This window comes from Ovis aries, chromosome 26, assembly GCF_016772045.2.
Source record: "Ovis aries strain OAR_USU_Benz2616 breed Rambouillet chromosome 26, ARS-UI_Ramb_v3.0, whole genome shotgun sequence".
In the NCBI taxonomy this organism is placed as follows: domain Eukaryota; kingdom Metazoa; phylum Chordata; class Mammalia; order Artiodactyla; family Bovidae; genus Ovis; species Ovis aries.
Window position 1 is genome coordinate 23070221 of NC_056079.1, and position 25905 is coordinate 23096125.

Genomic DNA, 25905 nt, shown 5'->3' on the forward strand with positions numbered 1-25905 from the left:
CTCCTGTGTTTGAAATGTGAGGATGTCTTATGAGATCTTAGGAGAAGAGGTGGGTGTAGTGGTGGGAGTGAATGCCACAAATTAGAGTAAACAGAAGTGAGTTTGGTCAAAGAACAGATTTTTCACTGTCAGAGTACCAATTTTAATTATCTAACCTGCGCCAAGTTGCCTTCCTGGGGGAGTTAAACCTTTTAAATGAATGAGCGGGAACCCCACCTCACACTGTGAGGAGCTGTGGAGAGGAGCCTGCATGTCAGCGTTCAGTGCTCTCCACCTGCTGTCCCGGGGGGCCCTGCTCACGGGAGACACTCCACATGCATCACTGAACGGCGCCTCTTGATATCCCATCAAGGGGCTCGGATGCAATAGTCTGTCGCGGTGTAACCCTGGGTCCCGTCTATAAGTTGGGCATCACCAGCAGAGATGTTCTGCGGGTGTACGCATGTTACATGCCAGCAGAACTGGGTATTCGTGTGGCCTTATTAAATGGCCTGGAGCATGCCTGAGTTTGAAACGCCATAGGACTTTCGTGGCACTAACTCTGGTTCCCGTGTTGGTGGGAGAGGAATGAAAAGGAACAGGGAAGAGGCTGAGAGATGAGAGTGTTCGAGAACCACCATTTTAGTTGCAAAACGGAATATAAACACATACTATCAACGGACAGCAAAACTGGAGGCAGACCAGAGGGAGTCCTACCCATTGCTGATTCCAGTTCAAAATATTTTACATGCCTGGAATTTTCACAGATCTCAGAGGTTTCCTCTGTGAGCTATTTAAGAGCAGCCTATAGATCCCAGAGTTTCCATAAAATGACTCTTCTTTAGCTTGAAACGCTTGCTCAGGCTTTTTCCTGTGAAATGCTTACATTCATCTTGGTTATTTTAAAAGATAATAATAAAGCTGTAAGGGCGGGTATTGACATGAATGGCATTATGGTCAGTCTCCTGGCCCCGGGCCTCAGGGCACGCCCTGCCACGTGCTACCTACCGGTTCCCTTCTGTCTTTGCAGAGCGAAGATTCCGACGAGGACGAGCCTTGTGCAATAAGTGGCAAATGGACTTTCCAGAGGGACAGCAAGAGGTGGTCCCGGCTTGAAGAGTTCGACGTCTTTTCTCCAAAGCAGGACCCCATCCCTGGGTCCCCGGACACTGTCCACCTGAAGAGCGCCCCGAGCCATGAAAACATGCTGACGGACCTCAGCGATCACCAGGAGGTGGCTTCCGTCCGCAGCACAGGCAGCCTCACCAGCCATGCACCCCAGCGCGGGGAGGCGGCCCCAGCCCGGACTAACTCCGTCCTCAGCGTCTGCTCCTCCGGCACCTTTGTAGGCAACGATGACTCCTTCTGCAGCCTGCCCTCTCCCAAGGAACTGTCCAGCTTCAGCTTCAGCATGAAGGGCCATGAGAAGACTGCCAAGTCTAAGACGCACAGCCTGCTGAAGCGCATGGAGAGCTTAAAGCTCAAGGGCTCCCACCACAGCAAGCACAAGGCGCCTTCCAAGCTGGGTCTGATCATCAGCGGGCCCATCCTGCAGGAGGGGGTAGACGAGGAGAAACTGAAGCAGCTGAACTGCGTGGAGATCTCCGCCCTCAACGGCAACCACATCAACGTCCCCATGGTACGGAAGAGGAGCATATCCAGCTCCACACAGACCAGCAGCAGCAGCAGCCAGTCTGAGACCAGCAGCAACGTGAGCACGCCCAGTCCCGTCACCAGGACCCGGAGCCTCAGCGCCTGCAACAAGCGGGGAGGCATGTACTTGGAGGGCTTCGATCCCTTCAATCAGTCCACGTTCAACAACGTCATGGAGCAGAACTGTAAAAACCGGGAGAGCTACCCAGAGGACACAGTGTTCTACATCCCAGAAGATCACAAGCCCGGCACCTTCCCGAAAGCCCTTTCCAATGGCAGTTTCTCTCCCTCAGGGAATAACAGCTCTGTGAACTGGAGGACCGGGAGCTTCCATGGCCCCGGCCACATCAGCCTGAGGAGAGAAAACAGCAGCCCCAAGGAACTTAAGAGGCGTAACTCCTCAAGCTCTGTGAGCAGCCGCCTGAGTATCTACGACAACGTGCCGGGCTCCATCCTCTATTCCAGCTCGGGTGACCTGGCCGATCTGGAGAACGAGGACATCTTCCCTGAGCTGGACGACATCCTCTACCACGTGAAGGGGATGCAGAGGATAGTCAACCAGTGGTCGGAGAAGTTTTCCGATGAGGGAGACTCCGACTCGGCCTTGGACTCGGTCTCACCATGCCCGTCCTCTCCCAAGCAGATACACCTGGATGTGGACAATGACCGAGCCACCCCCAGTGACCTGGACAGCACAGGCAACTCACTGAATGAGCCTGAGGAGCCCTCTGACATCCCGGAAAGGAGGGATTCTGGGGTCGGGGCCTCCCTGACCAGGTGCAACAGGTAAGAGTTTTTCTTACCTGGTGGGGGTGAGGGGCAGGTGATCAGAAAGGGGCTGCTTCTGCTTGCTGTGTAGGGAACATGGGATTGAACCATTTATAGCCATGAAATTCCTAAGGAAAGTGCTAGATGGGAAAATCCTATCATCCTAAAAAATTAATGAACATTGTTCACTGGGTACCAGAATTTGGGAAGAAGTCAGTTCTGTGAATGGATAGCGGGGTTGGTTGATTGTGCAACACTTTGTCGTCAACGTTGCTCAGTCACTTCAGTCGTGTCCAATTCTTTGTGACCCCATGGACTGTAGCCCGCCAGGCTCCTCTCTCCATGGGATTTCCCAGGCAAGAATACTGGAGTGGGTTGCCATTTCCTCCTCCAGGGGATCTTCCCTACCACAGGGATTGAAGCCATGTCTCCTGCTTGGCAGGCAGATTCTTTACTACTGAGCCACCAGGGAACTCCAACACTATGGATGTATTTAATGCTTCATGTACTTGACTGAGTGAAAGCCGCTCAGTCGTGTCTGACTCTTTGCAGCCCTATGGACTATACAGCCCATGGAATTCTCCAGCCCAGAATACTGGAGTGGGTAGCTGTTCCCTTCTCCAGGGGATCTTCCCAACCCAAGGATCGAACCCAGGCCTCCCACCTTGCAGGCGGATTCTTCACCAGCTGAGCCACCAGGGAACTTAACTGTATACTAAAAGTGCTAAAAGGAGTAAATTTTATTTATGTATGTATTTTACCACAGGACAAAGTAAATAGACTGGAATGGAAATCGAATCTTCTCAGTTCCTAAGATCAGAGGCCAGTGAGTGACCCACTGCTGACTGTGTGTCAACCCATTAAAAACCTTTCGTACTAACATCCCACCCCCTTCTCTCGCAGGCACAGGCTAAGATGGCACAGCTTCCAGAGCTCTCATCGGCCGAGCCTAAACTCCGTGTCACTGCAGATTAACTGCCAGTCTGTGGCCCAGATGAACCTGCTGCAGAAGTACTCCCTCTTGAAGTTAACCGCCCTGCTGGAGAAATACACGCCTTCTAATAAGCATGGCTTTAGCTGGTAAGGGTTTAAACTGCCCAGTGAACCATATTTGAAAACATTTTCAACTAGCGCTGTCCCAGCACTGAGGGTGTAACAGGTGGATCTTGTATCTTTAGTTCATCATCCCGACGCTGTAAGTGTCTGCATTCTTGAGTCCATGCGCAATACTGCTTAAGCTGGTATAGCTTTAGAGAATTTCCATCAGGCTTGGTTGAGTTTTCAGTACTAGGAGTGACAAAGTGCCAGTTGATAGGGTGAGACTTCTTTACTCTTCTACCACATTGTCCAGGCTCTTCCTTCCCAGTGGTAGGAATAGCCTACTACAGGCAAATACATGTACAGAATTAGATCATGTTTTGGAAGGAAGGGAAGAAAATTTTAGATCACAGATTGTTAGAGCATCCTATGCTAGAGCATCCTATCCATAGAGCAACTTTGAAATGCTTGATGTACAGTGCTTCATGCACGTTCTTTAGAAATAATTTTTGATTGATATAGGTATCTGCAATATCACAAAAATCTACCTGGGCTAAAGAGTTCAGGTTATGTTTTTTCCAACAAAGATTCTTGAGCAGTGAAAAATAAAGGAATTTACCATGCTAATATATTATAAACAAAAATAATATATGAAAATAAAATTTATTGAACTGTCCACACTCTCAAAAAGTACTGCCCTTGGTGTGTATACCGTGAGATGTAGACTGCTGGGCTGAACAGGTCATGGACAGGAGCCATTATGTGCATATTTTTCCTACTGAGTGCAAAGCAGACAAATGCCTCTACACTGACGTCCCAGCGCATTTTGCAGTATCAGCTGGGTTTCCTTCAGTCTTTTCACTAATCTAAGTGTTCATTATCCACTTGCACAATTTTAGTTCTTTGTAAAATGGAGACTTGGTCCATTTCATGAGTAGCACTTGGTAGCAAAACCAGAATCATTATAGCAACGTAACTTCTCTCCCCAGCTCCTCCCCTCCTTGGGACTCCTAGTGAGGTTAACTTCAGCATCAAAGCATCTCCTGTTCAAAGGCTGTTATTATGTGAGCCCTGCTAAATACAGAAGTTGTTTGTTCTGAATGACAGAAATAAGTATTGACTGGTTTATCCCCCACATGCTTCAGATTCTCAGTGGAGATCGTAATGTGTTCCTTGTACATTCCGCCGCTGGGCTTTTCTCCCCCGACAAAGCGAGTATTATGCATACTTACAGCCTCGATCCATATACTTCACTGTATGGAAATACGGATTTGGCCCTGCGCTTCAGTTTTACCTTTCCTAGAGCTATAAACAGAAACACACCGTGGCTGTGGGTTTAGCAGTCTCAAGTCAAGGCAGTCTGCCTTCCGCAGGGTTCCTCTGTGCTTCGAGCCAGAGTTTCCCTGCTGGCTATTTAAAACTGCATGTTTCACATTCTCGGTTCTGAGTGGCCCACCACCCCCCCTCACCACCAAACCCTCAAGAATCTGAAAGTCCAGAATATTTCTTGAGTTCTGGTCAGTTTTTCCCATGAGTCAAAACCAAACGTGAAAGCCTCATGCTGTGGGATCCACGGAGTAAGGAGAAACTCTACACAAAGTTCTTTTCCTGTTCAGCTTTGCCCTTCCTTGTCCCACTCAGAGAGGTCATTTGTAGAGCTGGAATTCCTGCTTGACAGCATTAAATACATGACAGCGGTTTCCTGCTGTTGCACACACTGCTCAGGCTGGACCTGGTGTCAGGACTCCAGGGAGCCTGGGGTAGGCTCACAAAACCCTCATTGTTCTCCTCTGTCTTCCTTTAGAAAGCTAAAGATGTTGTGTTCTCTCGGGTCATCAGCAGGAGAATTTATTTTGACTTCAGGTCATTCGCTTGCCTTCCTCCCCCACCCCCACCCCGCACCCTACGTTGAGCTCTGGAGTTGGTTCTCATTATGTGGGACCAACATCATGCATTTGCTGGTTTTTTTTTATTCTGATCTTTTTTTTCACCCTAAATACTTTGGGATCTCATCAAGAGCTTAGAAATGATGCTCATCCATTTTCAGGACAAATGAAGTGCCTGCTTAGGGTCTTGACTGTAGCTTTCTCTCGTTCCTTCCTGTGCCGCCACTTTGGAAGGAAGCCCATGTTCTCCCTTAAGAATATAGGCCCCATTCTCAGAGCTAGCAGTGGAGGGAGCATCCCCAGCTGAGGAAATGTTATTGGGCCTCATGGCCCCAGCTGTTAGAAAATCTAGAATAGCACTGTGCAGTGGGATTTTCTGTAGTGGTAGGAATGTTCCATATTTCCACCGTCCAGAAGTAGCTACCAGCCACAAATGGCTATTGAGCACTTAAAATGTGGCTGATATGACTAAGGAACTGAATTTGTAATTTTGTTTAATTTAAATTTAAATAGCCACCTTATTAGCACAGATCTAGAACCCACATGGTTTACCTGCAGAGGTGGACAAAATATACAGAAGACGAGTCAATGTATCCCTCCCGACTCCAATATTTTCTCAATAGGGCTGTGCCCAAGTTCATGAAAAGGATCAAGGTTCCAGACTACAAGGACCGGAATGTATTTGGGGTCCCTCTGACAGTCAACGTTCAGCGCACAGGACAGCCCCTCCCCCAGAGCATCCAGCAGGCCATGCGCTACCTCCGCAACCATTGTTTGGATCAGGTGAGAGCCGATGTCTGCAGGTCCCACTTAATCATGGGAGCTCAGGTGCATGCATCATTTTCTAGTTCTGCAGTGAAAATGTTGCTTCCCTCTTGACACTTTACATTTTATTTTGTTTTTCCAACAAAGGTTGGCCTCTTCAGAAAATCGGGTGTCAAATCCCGGATTCAGGCTCTGCGCCAGATGAATGAAAGCACCATAGATTGTGTCAACTATGAGGGACAGTCTGCTTATGATGTGGCAGACATGTTGAAGCAGTATTTTCGAGATCTGCCTGAGCCACTGATGACAAACAAACTCTCAGAAACCTTTCTGCAGATATACCAATGTGAGTATTCTTTGACCTTGACATGGTTGGCGGTGGGGGAAAGTGGGGTCAGCCAAAACCTGTAGCTCCTTTGATGCCATTCTTTTGGACCCACATCATGACCTCTTAGAGACAGGTCATCAGTTTTTGTTTTGTTTCTTTTTTGCCTTGTTTGCAAAACAGATTTCTGTACATCTGTTGAGTAGTGCAGGAAAAACTCCTTTGTCATCATTCTCCGATTACTAAGCAATTGTACATTTTTACATTCAAATCTAAGAACTCATTTTTTTTTCATTCATTTCGAGAATAGTATTAATCTAACATACTTAAAAGAGCAGATTCCAAGATCTCTCTCTCTCTGGCTTGTCTATAGGTATTTCAGTTGCTTCACTTCTCTCTAGCAAAGCCTGTTGTGTTTAAAATTTCACAGGTGTCCATGTGTTTTATCTTGCTGTAAAATGAATAAATAATCTTTCTGTTATGCATCTCAGCTTCTGCCAGAAATAGTTGGGAAAACAATCCCCATGCCCATCTCACTTTTAAGTAAAGCTTAAAGCAAACAGTTGTCTAAATTAATGATCAAGATCAGGATTATAGCTTTTACAGCCTTGTGTTTTTCTTGGCTCAGTGTGGTATTACAGCAATGTAATTTAAAAGCAGCTTCTCTCAGAGCTAGAATTGTCTTTAGAATTGGCGCATGGGACTTGATTTTATGAGAAATGGAGCTGGTCTGGATTATTTCATTATTTGTTTCATCCTTTCAGATTTTATGAAAACACAGGTCACATTTCCCCCACCAAGGTATTTGTTATGTATTGTAACCATGGAGCTGTTTAATCAGTTTGTCCTATGGAGCTGCGTTTGAGTGACTTGAATTTTCCACCACATGCCTTTCAAAAGAAAAATTTTGCCTAGTATAGGAGACCTAAAAGTTGTGTTTAGCATTTTCTACCTGCTTTATTAGTTTATACATATATATACATTATATTATATTGTTATACTATTTATATTTTTATGGGTTTATTTCTCAAGCATGTATTTTTACTACTAGCCTCTCAGTAGGCTTTCCAAAGCTTAAATTACTACATAAAAAACATCTGTTGTTTAAATTGAATATTTTAGCAGCTTCCTTTCCTCATTTAAAGAATGAGCAGATCAGTTAAAATTAGGAAGGTCCTTGGAGATGCTGAACACTTTGTAGTCAAAGTGAAAAAATCTCAGTTTTTGTACTCTTGTATGTGTCTTTAATAATTTCTTGAAACTGAACAAAAGTATAAGCCTATAATGTTCAGTAATTGAGGAAACTAAGAGTTTTGAAAAAAAGTACTTAGAAAAGAAAGAAACCAAATTTCTGTAAACTAAAAGAAAACAGCAGACATCATCTGGAGCTGAACTCTGAGGTGGATTTAGGAGTATATTGTCATGGTGGGTGTTTAAAATTCTCAGTTCCTCCACAGGCAGGAAATACTTGAGGGCAGTGACGTTGGTGCAATCCCTAATCTCTTCCATATTAACCTCAAGTACACTTTTTGCAAGTGCTTGTTCAGTGCTGGGCTGAGGTCTTTGGTGCCAGTTATTTGCTTTTGGGAGGTTTCCTTGCAAACGTACATGGAAAATCACTGGGTTGACGGGGGAAGTGCTGGTGTCGTGCAGATGTGCCCAAGGACCAGCGTCTCCAGGCGATCAAGGCCGCCATCATGCTCCTGCCCGACGAGAACCGAGAGGTCCTACAAACGCTCCTTTACTTCCTGAGCGATGTCACTGCAGCCGTCAAGGAGAACCAGATGACCCCCACCAACCTGGCCGTGTGCTTGGCGCCTTCTCTCTTCCACCTCAACACTCTGAAGAGAGAGAACTCCTCCCCAAGGTACGCGGCCAGTGAGCTGCGCACGCGCGGTGACGATGCACACGCCCCGTTGTTCAGCCCGCGGCAGCCTCCGTGTCCTGGCACGGCTGTCCACCTGTTTTTTTGTTGTGTTAGTACCTGAATCCAGCAAAACGGAGTTTGACCTCCTTCTTTCGCAGCCCACGTTCCTCCCCTTGCTTCTCCCATCCTTCCTACTCAGCCCTGGCCGTGTGGCCTCCAGGACAATCTAGTTTTAACCCGCTTTTGAGAAACATTTGCATTCCTGCTCTGCCACGACAAGGGTTTCCCCTGACCCTTTTGTCAGTGCCCTCGGTAACATGGTCATCATGCTTTCTACCCACAAAGAATCGTGAGGGTTTACTGACCTCAAAACCAGTCTTGGCTTCTGCATAAATAGAGCCAGTCTGGCTTGGCTTCTTCAGTAGAACCGAGCTGCTGGCCTGTGCCAGAGAGTGAAAGGAGCTGGATGTGAAATAAGTAAGGATGGTGTTCAGCCTCGAAGTTAAGAACCTGGCTGAGCCAATGTTGCAGTTTCTCCTTAGATGTAGAGAAGGTGAAGTGACTGTGGAAGTCGAGGAATCTGGAAAATAACTAAGGCTGATGTTTGCTCAGCACCGTATTCTGTCCCCAGCAAGGGTCTACACCCTGGGCTTTCATTATCAACTTTAATCCTCCTAACAATTGAAGGAGGTGAAGCTGCTGTTAGTATCTATTTTATACATGAGGTGGGACTGCTGGGCAGGTCCATTAAGTAACTAAGTTGCTTCTGTCTGATGGGGAAAAAATGGCAGAGGAACTTCTTACTTACACAAATATTTTATATAAAATAGGAAAGGCATCATTAACTCCTTTCTACCAAATTCATCCTGCTGATCCTTTTCCTCAACTCTAAAGGAACTTGACAGATAGTTCTCAGCTGTTGGGATGGGGCCTATTTGTGTTAGGTGAAGTTAGCTTTGCTTCCGAAAGACATACAATGCTTAATTAACTAGTTCTAACCATTGACCTGAGCATTCCTGCTTTAATGGGATAGAGAACTAAAGGGGAGCAGTAGAAAGAGATCAGATAAGATTAAGACAAAACCTCTAGGAAACAATAGACTTTTCTCTCACCAACAGGAGGGGCTCCTGTTTAATTTTGAACTGGAAAGAATGATCCTGTTTACCCCAATGACCAGTGCTTCCCACCCACCCACCAGTCAAAGCTGCCTTTCCTTCTCCCCACCCCACATGTATAGACCTTAGAAGCTTCTCTGTTTCAATAGGAACCTATTTAACATGGTGGTTTTATTTTTATGGGCTGCATGGTATGGGGGAATCTTAGTTACCTCGACCAGGAATCAAACTCATGCCACCTGCTTTGGGAGCTTAGATATGTAATCACTGGACCACAAGGGAAGCCCCTAACATGATGGTTTTAAATAGCCTGGATTTCATCAGAGACAGTCTCTTTCATGTTTTTTTGTATGTTGTTGATACAACTGAGAAATTTTAGTGACCAAAGTAAAACTCTCTTCAACTATTTAATGTCAAATAAGCTCCAGTGAAATAGCCTTTTTCTCTCTTTTAGGTTTCCTAGAATAACACATTGATTAAAAATATACAAACATTTGAATCTTGTCTCTCCCTCATTTCTCTCTCTAGGGTAATGCAAAGAAAACAGAGTTTGGGCAAACCAGATCAGAAAGATCTGAATGAGAATCTCGCTGCCACTCAAGGGCTAGCCCATATGATTGCTGAGTGCAAGAAGCTTTTCCAGGTAGGGAGATGGAAAGTTTTGTTATTTGTTGCTGCTGCTGCTAAGTCACTTTAGTTGTGTCCGACTCTGCAACCCCATAAACGGCAGCGTACCAGGCTCCCCCGTCCCTGGGATTCTCCAGACAACACTGGAGTGGGTTGCCATTTCCTTCTCCAATGCATGAAGGTGGTCGCTCAGTCGTGTCCAACTCTTAGCAACCCCGTGGACTTCAGCCTACCAGGCTCCTCTGTCCATGGGATTCTCCAGGCAAGAGTACTGGAGTGGGTTACCATTGCCTTCTCCGTTGTTATTTGTTGAGGATAATGTAATTAGGGGCAAAATCTTGGGCTCCATACTTGTTCACATCATAACCAAAAGATCTTTTCCAAGCTGGAAATTATATATGTAGTCTGAGAATGTCTTATTTATGTATTTTATAATATATAAGCTCAGTAGAGTTAATACGTTTCATGAAATTGCCAACCTTCATACCCCTTTACTTAGAAAACAAAAGCTACAAATTATCTGAAGTAAATTCTGTATGAGGTGCAACCACTATGGGAAACAGTATGGCCTTTCCTCAAAAAATTAAAAATAGAACACCTTGCTGCTGCTGCTGTTGCTAAGGTGCTTCAGTCATCTCCGACTCTGTGTGACCCCATAGACGGCAGCCCACCAGGCTCCCCCGTCCCTGGGATTCTCCAGGCAAGAACACTGGAGTGGGTTGCCATTTCCTTCTCCAATGCATGAAAGTGAAAAGTGAAAGTGAAGTTGCTCAGTCGTGTCCGACTCTTAGCGACCCCATGGACTGCAGCCCACCAGGCTCCTCCGTCCATGGGATTTTCCAGGCAAGAATACTGGAGTGGGGTGCCATAGCCTCCCCCGAGAACTACCTTAGAATCCAGCAATTCCACTCTTAGGTGTATATCCAAGGGGAAAAAAAAAAAAACACTAAACCTAAGTGTCCGTCAGAGGAAAGGATAAAGAACTAAAGAATATGTGGGGTGTGTATGTCTATAAAATGAAATACTACTCTGCCATTAAAAAAAAAAGAATGAAATTTTGAGTTTTGCCATTTGCAACAACATGGATGGACCTAGAGGGCATTATGCTTAGTATAATAAGCCAGGCAGGGAAAAGCAAGTATGTACTTAACATGTAGAACCTAGAAAATACGTCAAAAGAATGAATACAGTGAAACAGAAGCAGACTCACAGGTATAGAGAGCAAAATAGTGGTTTGAGGGGTTAAACCACAAGATATTGTACAGCACAGGGAATATAGCCAATATTTTATCATAACTTTAAATGGAGTATATAAAACAATTAGCTATACTTCAATTTAAAAAAAAAAAAATTCTGTGTCTTCATCAGTATAGGCCTTGTTTAGTCACTTTGTCTTCTACTCCAGCTTCTTCCTAAAGAGGAGGACCTCACACAGGAATAAGCTTTCTAGGTACCTTTATGAAGGTAGCTCTGCTGGCATCCTCGTGATACCATGTGAAGTCAGCAGGGACACCCTTCACCTGATGGAGGCAGGGGGATTAGACTGCTTTCACAGCCTTGAGGATCCTGCCACTTCCACCGATGGGCAACAGACATCCTTTTCGTCTCTCGTGTCCCCTCCCAGGTTCCTGAGGAAATGAGCCGATGTCGAAATTCCTACACTGAACAGGAGCTAAAGCCCCTTACCCTCGAAGCGTTAGGACGCCTTTGTAATGATGACTCAGCCGACTACCAACACTTCCTCCAAGACTGTGTGGACAGCCTGTTTAAAGAGGTCAAGGAGAAGTTCAAAGGCTGGGTCAGCTACTCCACATCTGAGCAGGCTGAGCTCTCCTATAAGAAGGTAAGTCGTATCCTCATTGTCAGCCTTCCGAGTCTGGTGGTTGGGACTTGGATTCATTAGAGACCAAACCCTTTTGCCAACACAGTGGCGGTCTGTCACTCATTGCCCTCCCTCTAGAGCTGGGCAGGTAGGTGATTCATTATCCCCGAGGTAAGAGTGGAAACCAGTTCAGTGAGGGATGGTGCTCATTGAACTCATGTCAGAGGAAGCTCCCTAGTGAAATCCTCTGGCTCCACAGAATCATGCAAGAGTTTCCTGGAATGTGTTACTAATGGTCTTGGGCCTCCGGGCGTTTTATGAGGAGCTGGCTGTTTCCATCCTTTGATTGGAACCCCCTCAGGCTCTCCTCCGTTCTCAGTCACTCTTCTCCTGGCCCTCTAATAAGCAAGGAGTGCTGGGGGCAGGGATGGTTGGTTTAACTTGAAAGCCCCTTGAGGGCAGAGATATCCTGTGTGACTTTCCATGCACATGGAGGTATTTGTTGACTTGTCTCTACCACCTTGAGAAGAAAAACACCTTGAGCACAGTCCGGATGGCCATGCAGGCTTGGATGTGCAAACAAATCTTACTTTGATTGCATTGACCCTGATACGGGTCCCAGGAAAACAAATAAAATCAGAGGTGACGCCAGCTGTCCTATCTGCTTTCTTTTCTGATCTTGAACATACTTGAGGTCAGCAGCCTGTTAAAGTCAGAAGTAAGCATTAGGTCCATGTACCCGGCTAGCAGCTTGTCTTAAGAGCCTAGATGTGTAGGGACTGTCTCGGCACTGAAAAGTCTGTCCTCTTCTCAGGTGAGTGAAGGACCGCCTCTGAGGCTTTGGCGGGCAACCATCGAAGTCCCTGCAACACCCGAGGAAATCTTAAAGCGCCTCCTGAAAGAGCAGCACCTCTGGGATGTAGACTTGTTGGATTCAAAAGTGATTGAAATCCTGGACAGCCAGACTGAAATTTACCAGTACGTCCAAAACAGTATGGCGCCCCATCCTGCTCGGGACTATGTCGTTCTGAGGTGAGAGCTTCCAGATTGATTATTGTGGCAAGAATGAGCTTATATGTCACTGAAAGTTACATTAAAATTACTTAAAATAGAACATGTGCTTCCATAAAAGCATTGAACCCTTCCAGATAAGAAAGATAACATCTGCATTTATTCCAGCAGTGTGTCCATCCCTAAAAATGGTTTGAAGTCTTGGAACTGAGCTCAGAGAGAGAGCCACAGTCCATCAAATGTGCTCAGTGGTAGCTATTTTTTCCCCTTTAGGATAGATTTTCTCAGAAATAGCTAGTGAATGCATCAGCCAGGAAATAACATTTGGGTCCCAAGTGAGCTGTGGTTGAAGCTGATTTATATGTAATTCCTACATTCTCTGAAGACATTATTGAAGGAAGAATTTCAAAAATCTTTGAGGAAATGTCACATCATTAGTCCAGAACTTCTCCAACAGAGTAAGTTTGGACGTCCACGTTCTAGTACATTTGTGAAACATAAAAAGGGTTTTCAAATTCACTTCAGTTTGGTTCTCTTTCAAAGAACTGACTGTGTGAGCTTGTATACCCACTGCAGAAGGGGCTCTGTACAGAGTGAGCCATTCGTGAGTTCTTGCACAAGGATGCTTTCTGCCCAGGCTGGGTCACCAGGGGGCCCCTATCCTGCCTTTTAGCTCCCTCCTGTAAGAGTGAGGCCCCGTTTTAAGCGTGGCTTCCAGGAACCTCCCATTTACTCCCCTTCTTGTTTTGTCTCTGCAGAACATGGAGGACTAATTTGCCCAAGGGAGCCTGTGCCCTTTTACTCACCTCGGTGGATCATGACCGGGCCCCTGTGGTGGGAGTGAGGGTCAATGTGCTCCTGGCCAGATATCTGATCGAACCCTGTGGGTCAGGGAAATCCAAACTCACCTACATGTGCAGAGCAGACTTAAGGTACGTTCTGATGCTGATTTTTTTTTTTTTTTTTTTTTGACATCATGAGTGAGGGGCATAAAGTAGATTCAGACTTTTTGTCTATGCCAAAAAAAAAAAAAAAAAGACTTAAATGAATACATCCTTGCATCTTGGATGCTCCATGAAGAGCAGTGTTTATAAAGTAACTCCTTCACATTTCTGGGTCTTCTGGATACACTTACTAATTTCCACCCTTGAGAGAATTTGGCATTAAAGCAATGCAGATATGATGGTTCTGCCATGAGCTTAAAGCCACAGGAAATGAGAGTTTGAATCAGCAAGCCGATATGTGTTATTTTGTATTCAAAGATATTTGAATAATATGACATACCCTTTTACTAATTAATTAGGCCTATGCTCTGTGTCTTAGATCGGTGTTATTTCTTATCAAAAAATGAATAAAATGCAGGAAGTAATACCAACAAGAAAAAAAAAATCAACCTCTGAAAACTTTCCAAAGTGGCTCTCCTGCTAAATCAGTTCTTGTTTGAAGTCTTTACATTGCCGTACTTCAAGTATCTGTTATCTGTTTTTGTTTGATTTGTCAGAGCTTTCCTGAATAGTTATACCCAGTCTCTGTGTGTTAGTTGCTCGATCATGTCCTACTCTTTATGACCCCATGGACTGTAGCCCTCCAGCCTCCTCTGTCTGTGGGATTCTCCAGGCAAGAATACTGGAGTGGGTTGCCATTTCCTCCTGCTGGGGATCTTCCCAACCCAGGGATCGAACCCAGGTCTCCTGCATTGCAAGCAGATTCTTTGCTGTCTGAACCACCAGGGAAGCCCAGTCTCACCCCATATTTGCACTCAGTATGCTGTTCCTAGAGAAACTTCTGGTTCCATAAGTGTGATGAAGGTGTCAGGAGATTACTTTGGGATAGTAAGAGAGATCTTTACTTGCACATTTGCACGTCAAAAAATAGAAGTGTATTCAGAACTCCCTTCGGCTGAGTCAGGGTTTTCCAACTTGAATAATTTGTTTGCGTTTCCTTTCTGTCTGCCGTAGGGGCCACATGCCAGAGTGGTACACGAAATCTTTTGGACATTTGTGTGCAGCTGAAGTGGTAAAGATCCGAGACTCCTTCAGTCATCAGAACACTGAAACCAAAGACACCAAATCTAGGTGATTCCTGAAGCGTGTCCACTGTCTGGGCGTTTGTTTCTAGAACACTTGCCAGTTCTTGGAAGATTGGATTCAGTGTCTGATCCTGAAACGAAACTACAAATTGGAGAGTGGGAATTGACTATAGCGATTTGATACCTTTTTAAAGCTGCTTCCTGTTTGTGTAAGGTCTGTATTATGGACCTTGACTGGAATATATGACTGTGCAAAAAAAAAAAAAATATATTATTTGAATTGCTTCTGAGAAGCAAAACTCTATAACTGCATTAGGGAAGATAATGAAGAGACTTCATTTTCTTGCAATGTCAGTGTCTGTGTGCGTGTACCTGTCATTTTCTTTGCAGTGTGTGGAGGGATGGGTGTATCCACTGGAATAGTTGGTCCTCTTTGACATGTTTTCTCACTGAGAAGAGCAAAGAAAGGTTTGCACAGAGGAGTGTGTGTATGTGTGTTTGTTGCTGGTTGAATGGCAGAGATGTGTAAGTTGGGCCGCAGTGTCTGGCACACTGAGACACCTCCAAGAAGGATTTTGATGCACCAGGTTCAGTTTAACCTGGAATATCTGACTACCCATGGAATCGTCCAGAAAGGGAACCCTTTATTTTATTTGGGGTGTTGGACAACCCACCCATGTCTTTTTTTCTTTTCTTCTCTGAATTAGTAGACATATTTTCCACCAACCTCCTCTTTTTACTCAGATAGCCCCTTTCTAACGCAGTTTGCCTCTAAATCTGATTGCAAGGAGCAAAGTTGTTTTTATCCAGTACAGGTGAATTCAGGGATGGAAATTCTTCCTTGCTAGCACCAAAGCAGTTTTGTTTTGTTTTTGGTTTTTAAGTTGAGATGTGAAAACTGACCACTCTGTCTACTTCTGAATCAAGTATCAACACTTTCTATGTATCTGCAAAGTCTTTGCATATCTGTGTTAGGAGAAACTCTTAAAGGCACTACGTATGGGAACACAGGAAAACTATGTCCCAAGGAACTCCTTGCAAATGTAACCCAACCAAAAAGTTGTTTGTTGTCGTTATGGTTATTAGCAGCATTTTTTTAAAGCTGCATATGTTTATTAATTGGATTTGTCCTTATCAGCAAAGAGGGTTTGTTTTGTTTTTCCTATATTTCTTTTTCTTCTCTTTTCTGAAGCCCTTGGGATAGATTTTAGTAGTAATGGAAAGTTCTAATCACAGTAAAAACAAATAAAAATACACTAGTGCAGGGTTTTGGAAGGGTGGTCTTTATACAGGTTTTACTGTAATAGTAAAGGTTGGCTCAAAAGACAGTATTAGTGAAATTTATTTTATATGGATCAAAAGTGAATAATGTATGAATGAGAGTTGTAAGAAGGATTTTAATTTTGTTATAATTTAGTTACCATTGTCAGTGTTATTTCAAAGGTTGTTTGAAGAATTAAGGGGCGGGGGACAGATCAGAGTTTAATTTGAGTATTTTGGATATTAGTGTTCCTCATGAAGATATACTTGTATATTCAATTTTAATGGCCTTCAGATTTGTAAGATTGTATGTTGTATATACCATTCTATTAAGAAATATGTACACCTACCTGTCCACTGTGCTTTCCAACATAGATAAAGCATGATAAAAATTATTATTTAAAATATACTTGTATTTATACCTCAGATATTCTTTTGGATTTTGTACCTCAAGGCTTTTTGGTTTGTTTTTTGTTTTTTTGCTAATGTAAATACACTTTACATGAATACAGTCTAAGTGAAAAAAAGTAAATAAAAGAAGAGGTTTATAACTTGCTCTATATCTGTACAGAATATAATCAATAAGTGCACTATTAAATGCTTAAAGTAAGGGAAACGTCTGGCCTGCTTTCCACTATATTGCATCTCTCTACCACCCTTCAGACCACAGATGGCAAGGCTTACCATCCTAGCATCAACTGAAATGAAAATATAGATTTGCTTCAGGAAAAAATCAGACTGCAAATCATTCCAAGGCCAAACTGCAACTGAGCCACTCACTCACAAACAGGAAACCCTGGTGAAGGTTCAGGAAGCACTGAGATGCTCTCCAAACAAAGGTCACGAGGAAACGATGCTGAGAAAGTTACAAGAATAAGCAACAGCAACTGAAAGATGCTCATAAGCAAAGCCAAGGTCATGGATTCGTTCCATAAAAGGTCTCTTTCCCACTGTTTGCTTTCCTGTTCAAAGGATTCCTTACATATTTGACCGGAGGAGAATGTGAAGGATATGAACATTTTCAAGAAGTCCGCTTTAAACCACCTACAGTAATATTGCCCCAACTTACTAATTGTGACTAAATGCCTAGGTTGTAAGCTCTCTGAGAGCAGGGCTCTTCTATATGTCTTTATAATCTCCTACAGCAGCTTTCAGTGTTTTGTACTTGTAGGCACCTAATAAATTTATTATTTGCCAAATGGAATTGATTGAATTTGTGTCTGTTGTTTGAGAATGGATTGAATCTAGGATGCTCTCTGTCACTGGCTCATCCATGCCCATTTTGAGATGGGAAGGACTGGAACTTGTTACATCTAGTGAAATCTCAAAGTTCAAACTGGAGAAGACATAGATGCTCTACAGAGATGCTCTGGATTCTAAATCAGAGAGTTTTGGGGCTCAAAATTCAGCCAGTCTCATTTCTCCAATACAATGTGATACAGATCTTAAAATTTGCTCTTGACAAATACTATGGGCATAGTAAAGGGGAAAAACCAACCTCAATAGAACTTTTTTTTTTTTTTTTTTTTAAGACACACAGCCCAAAGCCTTCTTTATTTGCCTCTGCCTCCAGTCCTGGTTTCCTCAGAGCCATATAAAATGAAAAATCAAAATGTCTCAGGCCTGAAATAGGAAAAGTTCAGTTGTTTGAATGCCTCTGGAGTCATGACTTCCTCATAGGCTAAGTGTGGTTACCACGGTGGGAGAGATGCTCTCACAGGCACCAAGGTAGATTCAGATTGCTCTCATCACCCCCATTGTCCTTGTCACCTCATTTAGTCAGTTATTCCAACACCTATTATTTCACCCACATGGAGCTCAGACCTGAAGATACTGCAGTCCTGAAAATCTATTCTCACGGACACTAATAAAGAAATGATAACACCCCATAGCATCCTGCCCACCAGTTTACAGATAGGGTAACTTGGGAGATTCTAACAAAATGAAGTGGATTCTTAATTTTAAGAATTAAAGTTCTTGAAATGTGCCTGCAGGGCTAAGGGGAACCGCTGAGATTTTGGAAAAGTAAAAAAGTGAAAGCCAGGAAAGATAATCCAAACTGGTGCTTTTCCAGCACCGCTGGCTAGAGGGGTATATGTGAGTGTGTATGCATGCAGAAAGAGAGAAAGGCAAAGGAGGTATGTGAGATTTTCATTTATTTTTTTTAATTATGAAAGAATGATAACACATTAGCCAGCAGACCTGAAAAATACAGAACAAGGTTATAAATAGTTCCACTATATATTACTTTGTGTATAATATATACAATATATATACAAATATATACAACAATATAATATATACAATTATTTTAAGTAGTCAATTAAGATTTTTAGTTGGAGTTTCAATATCAAACTCCCCAAAATTAATAGAATGCATATACAGAGCAGTAGAAGGATAGAGTAGACCTGAAAAGCACGGTGAACCGATTCAACATAAGATTTATACAATCTTCACACTAGAGTAGATACAAATTCTGTTCAAGTTCGCATAGACAAACCCATAGACCAACATTCATGGGTCTTTCTGCCACTTCTGTCAACTTTTCACATAATCCTCACACGCACCCTTTGAAGCATAGGTATTATCCTTCTAAGGCACAGGTTAAAGTGTTCAGAGCCTGAAGGAAGAGTTGAAATTCCACCTCACTGATCCTACCCCAGCCCATCTCCCATCTGCTGATCTTTCTTTAATCCAGTGACAAATTTCTCATCAGTTCAGTTCAGTCGCTCAGTCCTGTCCGACTCTTTGCGACCCCATGAATTGCAGCACGCCAGGCCTCCCTGTCCATCACCAACTCCCGGAGTTCACTCAGACTCATGTCCATCGAGTCAGTCATGCTATCCAGCCATCTCATCCTCTGTTGTCCCCTTCTCCTGCCCCCCAATCCCTCCCAGGATCAGAGTCTTTTCCAATGAGTCAACTCTTCGCATGAGGTGGACAAAGTACTGGAGCTTCAGCTTCAGCATCATTCCTTCCAAAGACATCCCAGAGCTGATCTCCTTTAGAATGGACTGGTTGGATCTCCTTGCAGTCCAAGGGACTCTCAAGAGTCTTCTCCAACACCACAGTTCAAAAGCATCAGTTTTTCGGTGCTCAGCCTTCTTCACAGTCCAGGTTTCACATCCATACATGACCACAGGAAAAACCATAGCCTTGACTAGACGGACCTTAGTCGGCAAAGTAATGTCTCTGCTTTTGAATATGCTATCCAGGTTGGTCATAACTTTTCTTCCAATGAGTAAGCATCTTTCAATTTCATGGCTGAAATCACCATCTGCAGTGATTTTGGAGCCCAAGAAAATAAAGTCTGACACTGTTTCCACTGTTTCCCCATCTATTTCCCATGAAGTGATGGGACCGGATGCCATGATCTTAGTTTTCTGAATGTTGAGCTTTAAGCCAACTATTTCACTCTCCACTGTCACTTTCCTCAAGAGGCTTTTTAGTTCCTCTTCACTTTCTGCCATAAGGGTGGTGTCATCTGCATGTCTGATGTTATTGATATTTCTCCCAGCAATCTTGATTCCAGCTTGTGTTTCTTCCAGTCCAACGTTTCTCATGATGTACTCTGCATATAAGTTAAATAAGCAGGGTGACAATATACAGCCTTGACGTACTCCTTTTCCTGTTTGGAACCAGTCTGTTGTTCCATGTCCAGTTCTAACTGTTGCTTCCTGACCTGCATACAGATTTCTCAAGAGGCAGGTCAGGGGGTCGGGTATTCCCATCTCTTTCAGAATTTTCCACAGTTTATTGTGATCCACACAGTCAAAGGCTTTGGCATAGTCAATAAAGCAGAAATAGATGTTTTTCTGGAACTCTCTTGCTTTTTCCATGATCCAGTGGATGTTGGTAATTTGATCTCTGGTTCCTCTGCCTTTTCTAAAACCAGCTTGAACATCAGAAAGTTCACAGTTCACATATTGCTGAAGCCTGGCCTGGAGAATTTTGAGCATTACTTTACTAGCATGTGAGATGAGTGCAATTGTGTGGTAGTTTGAGCATTTTTTGCATTGCCTTTCTTTGGGATTGGAATGAAAACACCTTTTCCAGTCCTGTGGCCACTGCTGAGTTTTCCAAATGTGCTGGCATATTGAGTGCAGCACTTTCACAGCATCATCTTTCAGGATTTGAAATAGCTCCACTGGAATTCCATCACCTCCACTAGCTTTGTTCGTAGTGATGCTTTCTAAGGCCCATTTGACTTCACATTCCAGGATGTCAGGCTCTAGATGAGTGATCACACCATCGTGATTATCCAGGTCATGAAGATCTTTTTTGACAATTCTTCTGTGTATTCTTGCCACCTCTTCTTAATATCTTCTGCTTCTGTTAGGTCCATACCATTTCTGTCCTTTGCCAAGCCCATCTTTGCATGAAATGTTCCCTTGGTATCTCTAACTTTCTTGAAGAGATCTGTAGTCTTTCCCATTCTGTTCTTTTCCTCTATTTCTTTGCATTGACCGCTGAAGAAGGCTTTCTTATCTCTTCTTGCTATTCTTTGGAACTCTGCATTCAGATGCTTATATCTTTCCTTTTCTCCTTTGCTTTTCGCCTCTCCTCTTTTCACAGCTATTTGTAAGGCCTCCCCAGACAGCTGTTTTGCTTTTTTGCATTTCTTTTCCATGGGGATGGTCTTGATCCCTGTCCCCTGTACAACATCATGAACCTCATTCCATAGTTCATCAGGCACTCTATCTATCAGATCTAGGCCCTTAAATCTATTTCTCACTTCCACTGTATAATCATAAGGGATTTGATTTAGGTCATACTTGAATGGTCTAGCGGTTTTCCCTACTTTCTTCAATTTCAGTCTGAATTTGGTAATAAGGAGTTCATGATCTGAGCCACAGTCAGCTCCTGGTCTTGTTTTTGCTGACTGTATAGAGCTTCTCCATCTTTGGCTGCAAAGAATATAATCAATCTGATTTCGGTGTTGACCATCCGGTGATGTCCATGTGTAGAGCCTTCTCTTGTGTTGTTGGAAGAGGGTGTTTGCTATGACCAGTGCATTTTCTTGGCAAAACCCTATTAGTCTTTGCCCTGCTTCATTCTGCATTCCAAGGCCAAATTTGCCTGTTACTCCAGGTGTTTCTTGACTTCCTACTTTTGCATTCCAGTCCCCTAGAATGAAAAGGACATCTTTTTGGGTGTTAGTTCTAGAAGGTCTTGTAGGTCTTCATAGAACCGTTCAACTTCAGCTTCTTCAGCGTTACTACTGGTTGGGGCATAGACTTGGATTACCGTGATATTGGATGGTTTGCCTTGGAAACGAACAGAGATCATTCTATTGTTTTTGAGATTGCATCCAAGTACTGCATTTCGGACTCTTTTGTTGACCATGATGGCTACTCCATTTCTTCTGAGGGATTCCTGCCCGCAGTAGTAGATATAATGGTCATCTGAGTTAAATTCACCCATTCCAGACCATTTTAGTTTGCTAATTCCTAGAATGTTGACGTTCTCTCTTGCCATCTCTTGTTTGACCACTTCCAATTTTCCTTGACTCACGGACCTGACATTCCAGGTTCCTATGCAATATTACTCTTTACAGCATTGGACCTTGCTTCTATCACCAGTCACATCCCCAGCTGGGTATTGTTTTTGCTTTGGCTCCATCCCTTCATTCTTTCTGGAGTTATTTCTCCACTGATCTCCAGCAGCGTGTTGGGCACCTACCGACCTGGGGAGTTCCTCCTTCAGTATCCTATCATTTTGCCTTTTCATACTGTTCATGGGGTTCTCAAGGCAAGAATAGTGGTTTGCCATTCCCTTCTCCAGTGGACCACATTCTGTCAGACCTCTCCACCATGACCCGCCCGACTTGGGTGGCCCCACGGGCATGGCTTAGTTTCATTGAGTTAGACAAGGCTGTGGTCCTAGTGTGATTAGATTGATTAGTTTTCTGTGAGTATGGTTTCAGTGTGTCTGCCCTCTGATGCCCTCTTGCAACACCTACCATCTTACTTTGGTTTCTCTTACTTTGGGAGAATTTCTCATAGCAAGATCCAATTCACTCAGGTCATCTTAGCACTGGAATCAGAAGGAACACAGAGAAAAGGGAAGTCCATAGCAAAATAACATTAAGTCAAAGTTCCCAAGAAATTATTCTGTCATCCAATTACTGAGAGGCTTCAGGAAAAATTAAGTAGGCTAAAGTTAAATATAAGGCAAAAGTTTTGCTTTAGGTTAATGGTTTAGAGAATTTGTAGTTCTGTTTGCAAACTGAATACGTGATTTGTGGTATACCAAGACTCCAGTGATGCCTCCTGTGAGACAGGAGACTCGCTCCTCCCCATCTGTACCTGCAGAAAAATCTGACGTGTCATCTGATTGCAACCCACCCGACCTGGGTGGGTCTTGCAGTGCTTCATGGATACAAGGGAAATAGCTATTTACAGGCCCCTTAATCTGCAGAAACCCTGTCCTGTGATTTTCTGCAGTTCATCACAGTGCCCTTTTCACCAGCCAAGAATACCATGAAGTGCCACTGACATATTCGTGAAGGTGTTTTGAGAAGCAAGAGCACATTGAAAGGTAAGGGATCCTTCATGAAACCAAAGTGGGATTTAGCCCACATGTTTTCCCTCACTTGCCTGCTGAAGCATACATACATGATTCTAAAGCAGAAAGCCTAAACAATGAGATCATGGCATGCATGTCATCTTGGTATTCCATCAGGATGAAATTTGCCTAAGGAATTTAAATTCCAGTTGCCTAAGGAATGCAAATTACAAAAACCCTCAAAGAGCCTGTGGCAGGGAAAACTCAGGTAGGTCTGTGCAGTTGCAGTGAAATTGGACCCATTCTCCAGGGAATGATCAGTGCTTTGCAGGCTGGGGGTTTGCTAAATCATGTCGGCGGCTGTAGCCAAAGTAATTACCCTCACTGTGTATACACAGTTCCCATTAGAGCAGCCGGTTTGCCTGTCTGGACCCAAGGCTGTGTTGACACCTATAATATAAACACCTCTTTGGAGAGATTTTTCATCTCATTAGACTTAAAAAAAAAAAAGTGAGTTGAGGGCTAGAGATGTTATTCCTCATAGGGGATTTTCATTTCTTTCTTTCTCTTTTTCTATCAAGATACAAAGCACCATGGAGAGCAAAAACCTTACTCTTTTTATGACTCGACATCAGACATGATTGGACAGTGGAGCCTGGTGGGCTGCTGTCTACGGGGTTGCACAGAGTCGGACAAGACTGAAGCAACTGAGCAAGCAAGCAAGAGCAAGTGGCTACTGTACTGGACAGTGTAATTTTTATTCCAAAGATCTGAGAATAATTCCAAGCAATCCAATTCTTCTCTCTCTGCTGCTGCTGCCAAGTCGCTTCAGTCGTGTCTGACTCTGTGCAACCCCATAGATGGCGGCCCAACAGGCTCCCCCATCCCCGGGATTCTCCAGGCAAGAATACTAGAGTGGGCTGCCATTTCCTTCTCCAATGCATGAAAGTGAAAAGTGAAAGTGAAGGCGCTCAGTCGTGCCCAACTCCTAGCAACCCCATGGACTGTAGCCTACCAGGCTCCTCCGTCCATAGGATTTTCCAGGCAAGAGCACTGGAGTGGGGTGCCATTGCCTTCTCCGTCTTCTCTCTCTATCACCTACAATAATCCTCTAAGAACAAAAGAAGGAAGGAAGGAGGGGGAAAAAAAAAGAGGAGGAAGGCAGGGAAAAGAAATCTAATCAATTGTAGAAATCCACATTTCAGGTCAGATAGTATCCACTAACTATTCTACCAGTCACGAGGCTAAAACTGTGTGTCCTTTGTCCTGTGGCCAGCTCCTGCATTTCTCAAGCTTGAGCTGGATGACCTCTTTTCTTTGCTGGTGGAGTATTTTTACATAACCAAACCAGAGATAAGCTGGAGCTGATCTGAAAGAATGCTTTGTCATTCAGAACATTCTCCCAGGCTTGTTGCAGGCCCAGGCATCCTGGCAGATGCTGCTGTCCAGGAACCACAGTGGTCCCTTCGCGGTCAAATTGTCCCTTCAGTTCCCTCGTCACTGGTGTCTAGGCCTTCCTGCATGCTGGTGAGAGCAGCCACTTGGCAGCAGCTGTCAGAGCCCAGGGTGTGCTTCAGTAATAGTTATTTTCTTTTTTTTAAATTTCACTGTACAGCAAAGTGAATCAGTCATACATATACATAATCCCCTCTCTTTTGGATTTCCTTCTCATTGAGGTCACCACAGATCATTGAGTATAATTCCTGTGCTACACATACAGTAAGTTTTCTATTTTAATTAGTAACATTTAATACATAGTATCGATAGTATATATATATATGTCAGTCCCAATCTCTCAGTTCATCCCACCGTTAGCTTCTTGGCATGCATTCATTTATGCTTTATTCTTTACATCTGTGTCTCTATTTCTGCTTCACAAATAGGTTCATCTGTACCATTTTTTCTAGATTGTGAGAGGAGTTCTTGGTCCAGGTTTGATATGTGTGCGGCGTCAGAACTTCAAAGTCTGTGGTAACAACTCTAAGATAAAGATACATCTTCAACAGTGGGTCCTAGCTTTTTGCTTCTAAGGAGTCTTCACTACATTGCTTACTGCCTTCCACTCTTTTTCAGAGTTATCAAAGATTTAAGGTATTAAACAGTACAGTTTACATGGGGAAGCCTGGTGTGCTGCAGTCCGCGGGGTCACAGAGTCAGACACGACTTAGCAACTGAACAACGTTTTCTTTGAATTTTCAACAAGATACATACTATTTAAAACTGCTAATGAGGTCTAGATGGCATCAGTGCCTGGATGGACATGAGTTTGAGTGAACTCCAGGAATTGGTGATGGACAGGGAGGCCTGGCGTGCTGTGATTCATGGGGTCACAAAGGGTCGGACACGACTGAGCAACTGAACTGAACTGAACTGAATGAGGTCTAGACGGGTCTTAGAACTGTGTGTGAAATATTTTTTATTGGCATATGGTTTGAGAGTTTTCTTAATGAAAAATAGCTTACAAAGGCTGTTAAGCTGAACACTGTCCAAGGCCATTGACTCCTCCCAGTCACTGGTCTGTAGTTGAGTGATGGTTCCTAGCCCTGCTCAGATAATTCATCAAGGAAACAGGGGATTTAATGTCAAGTTCCAGAGAAACCAGTTTTCTTGACTTCCTGGGCTGATAGGATGTATTTTTTTCAATAGCAAAGATAAGTCAAGCTCTATTTTGTTGCAGTATTTTTAAATATAAAAATATGAATAGACCATTAATATCATTCCAGGAAAGCAGGAAATGAAGAGGTCACACAGACTGTAAAGATTATTAAAGTAAGAAGAGATGTGAAGTCCCTGGGGCCGTGCAAAATGTTGCAATATCTCAAAAGAGCTAGAGAATATTTCACCCCATGACCCAGAATACTGAAAATGGGATATGTTTTCCTGCCACCATCCGGAAAGGAAAGAAGATAAATTTCCAGAAGCCAAGCAACCTGACTGGTAAGGCAGGATAAGGATGTAGATGTTTGTTCTTAACCAACCCAGTGCCGTAAACACTCTTGGTCAGATTAATCTTCACCACGTTGCCACCCATGGGCAGCTTGGCTAGCTGATCCTGAGGTCCACCAGGATCCTCCGGGAACTCCCCCCTTTCAGTGACTCCAGAACATAGGTCAGCCTGGCATCAGTGGGACCAGTGGCCATTTAAATTTCAGGATCGCGTTTTTTGCTGACTTCTCTTTTTTTTTCCATTTCATAACAAAGCAGACCTAACAGTTAGGAAAGCAGCTTCTAAGACTGATAACTTCATTCTTGG

General features: G+C 43.7%; 1 protein-coding gene across 7 annotated transcripts in view; it reads left to right on the plus strand.

The window, feature by feature from the left end:
* DLC1 (DLC1 Rho GTPase activating protein) overlaps nucleotides 1-17349 on the plus strand; it is a 519553-nt gene extending 502204 nt beyond the window's left edge. For all 7 annotated transcript variants that reach the window (XM_012105836.3, XM_042241334.1, XM_060406932.1 and 4 more), the window contains 10 exons: nucleotides 1010-2418; nucleotides 3304-3480; nucleotides 5948-6107; nucleotides 6237-6435; nucleotides 8068-8281; nucleotides 9925-10039; nucleotides 11648-11866; nucleotides 12660-12877; nucleotides 13615-13788; nucleotides 14815-17349. In XM_012105836.3, coding sequence (XP_011961226.2) covers nucleotides 1010-2418; nucleotides 3304-3480; nucleotides 5948-6107; nucleotides 6237-6435; nucleotides 8068-8281; nucleotides 9925-10039; nucleotides 11648-11866; nucleotides 12660-12877; nucleotides 13615-13788; nucleotides 14815-14935 — 3006 coding nt within the window. In that variant the 3' untranslated portion in view covers nucleotides 14936-17349. The remainder of the gene's footprint in view (nucleotides 1-1009; nucleotides 2419-3303; nucleotides 3481-5947; nucleotides 6108-6236; nucleotides 6436-8067; nucleotides 8282-9924; nucleotides 10040-11647; nucleotides 11867-12659; nucleotides 12878-13614; nucleotides 13789-14814) is intronic.
* Nucleotides 17350-25905: the final 8556 nt, after the last annotated feature.